A 2,369-nucleotide genomic window follows, 5' to 3' on the forward strand; every position below is an offset into this window, starting at 1 on the left:
GTATGAGAGAACTAGAGGTTCAGAGAGAAATTAAATTAAAAGAGTTGGAGCTTAGAGCAACAGCACCATCCACGGTTCCTTTTAACATAGCTAGCAATGCGAAATTGGTTCCGCCATTTCAGGAAAATGCAGTGGATAATTATTTTAGATATTTTGAGAAAGTCGCAGTTAGTTCGGGTTGGCCGAAGGAACACTGGACAGTGCTACTCCAGTCTGTGTTAACTGGTAAAGCCCAAGAAGTATACATGTCTATGTCTGTTGATGACTGCCGTGATTATGAGAAAGTGAAAAGTGCTGTGTTGAAAGGGTATGAATTGGTGCCTGAAGCTTACCGACTGAAATTTCGAAATCTGCTGAAAAGGGATGATCAGAGTTTCTTGGATTTTGCAAGAGAAAAAGAAAGTCTGTTTGGTCGATGGTGTGAGAGTGAAAATGTGGGTCGTGATTATGATAAGCTGTGCCAGATGTTACTCGTTGAGGAATTTAAGAGGAGCTTACCTGATCGAATTAAGGTATATTTAAATGAAAACCGGGTAAAGGTGTTGAATGATGCTGCCAGAATGGCAGAGGATTATGCCCTGATCCATAAAATGCATAGTGTAGTAGGTACTGAAAACTTTGTAGAACCACAGCCTACTCCACTGACAGGTAAGAATGAGTTCACAAGTGACAAAAGAGAGACCGCCAGCCCTAGTCGTAACTCTACTAGTGATAAAAGGAAGCCAGTAAGATGTTTTAACTGTAAATTGATGGGTCATACTGTTAATAATTGCTGGTTCTTAAAATATAAAAAGTCCAAGGCTGTTCCAACAGCTCTTGCCAGTATTAAAAGTATAAAGGATGTAAAAACTCCAGTAGATGTCAATATGCTTGTAGAAGATACATGTAAGATGGGTAATGTAAGAGATGAATTTAAGCCATTTTGTTCAGAAGGAAGTGTGTCCCTGCGTGATGATGAAAATGGTAAAAAGCCTGTGGTTATATTGAGAGATACAGGGGCGGTGCAGTCACTGCTGCTGGAAGGTGTGTTACCACTATCTAGGGAGACTTCTGATGCTAATGTTGTTTTAGCAGGCATTGAGTGTGGGCACATGACTGCTCCATTATATAAAGTTCATCTCGAATGTAAATTCCTTGATGCAGATGTAACTGTAGCAGTGGTGCCTAAGTTACCAATGGAAGGTGTATCATTTATATTGGCAAATGACTTGGCAAGAGATATGGTATTTGTTAACTCCAAACTGAAGGTAGCTGTTCTAAGTACTCCAGACCTAAACAGCGGTGAGCCGGAGGAAGCAGACGCCACGGAGGTGTTCCCCGCCTGTGCGGTCACGAGGGCCATGCAACGGGCCGTGCATGTCAGGCCCGATCCACTGGACCACGAATCCCATCAGGCAGCCGATGTGAGTCAGTGTGCATCTTATCCATCCAAGGTATGTGGGCTAGATGGAAATGTGGAGGGTGACGAGATAGCCTCATTATTCAATCACGAGACTGACAGTGATAACACCAAGCTAAGTAATTTTCTTGTTGAAAAAAGCAGGCTTATAGATCAGCAAAGATGTGATGCAGAACTGCGTAAGATTGCTGAACGAGCTATGTCAGAAGAGGAAGTGTCAGGTGTCCCTACGGAGTACTATAAGAAGGGTGGCGTGCTAATGCGTAAGTGGAGGCCTCGTCACGTGGCTGCAGGAGATGAGTGGCATGTCATACACCAGGTTGTGGTCCCCGCACCGTACAGGTCCCAGGTTCTCGGCCTTGCACATGACTCACCGTTGTCAGGTCATATGGGAATTAACAAGACATGTAGGAAAATAATGAACCACTTTTATTGGCCGGGGTTACGGAAAGATGTTGCAAAATATTGTAAATCGTGTCACCAATGTCAGGTTGTGGGAAAACCCAATCAGAAAATACCTGTTGCACCTCTGTACCCAATTCCTGCTATTTCTGAACCTTTTAGCCATGTAATTGTAGACTGTGTTGGTCCACTTCCGAAAACTAAGTCTGGTAATAATTATCTCCTCACTATTATGTGTTCCTCCACCCGATACCCTGAGGCAATCCCCTTACGTAAGATCAGTGGCAACAAAATTGTCCAAGCACTAACCAAGTTCTTTTGCACGTTTGGACTGCCCAGAGTAATACAGACTGATCAAGGCAGTAACTTCCTCTCCCGAGTGTTCCAGTCAGCAATGCAACAGATGGGGATAGAACACCGTGTGTCAAGTGCGTATCACCCAGAGTCGCAGGGTGCGTTGGAAAGGTTCCACCAAACGCTAAAGAATATGGTGCGAATTTGTTGCCATGAGAAGGATGATCAGTGGGATGAAATGATTCCATTATTGTTGTTTGCAGTCAGGGAATCG

General features: G+C 43.8%; 1 protein-coding gene across 1 annotated transcript in view; it reads left to right on the forward strand.

Moving 5' to 3' along the window:
• The first annotated feature begins 245 nt into the window (after positions 1 to 245).
• Positions 246 to 2,369, forward strand: part of LOC145395597 (uncharacterized) — a 4,086-nt gene continuing 1,962 nt past the window's right edge. The window contains exon 1 of the mRNA XM_080269168.1: positions 246 to 2,369. This exon is cut by the window's right edge and continues 1,962 nt beyond it. Coding sequence (XP_080125294.1) covers positions 246 to 2,369 — 2,124 coding nt within the window.

Source organism: Coenobita brevimanus, chromosome 32 (genome assembly GCF_032717465.1).
Source record: "Coenobita brevimanus isolate Jiangsu-jjx chromosome 32, ASM3271746v2, whole genome shotgun sequence".
Lineage (NCBI taxonomy): Eukaryota > Metazoa > Arthropoda > Malacostraca > Decapoda > Coenobitidae > Coenobita > Coenobita brevimanus.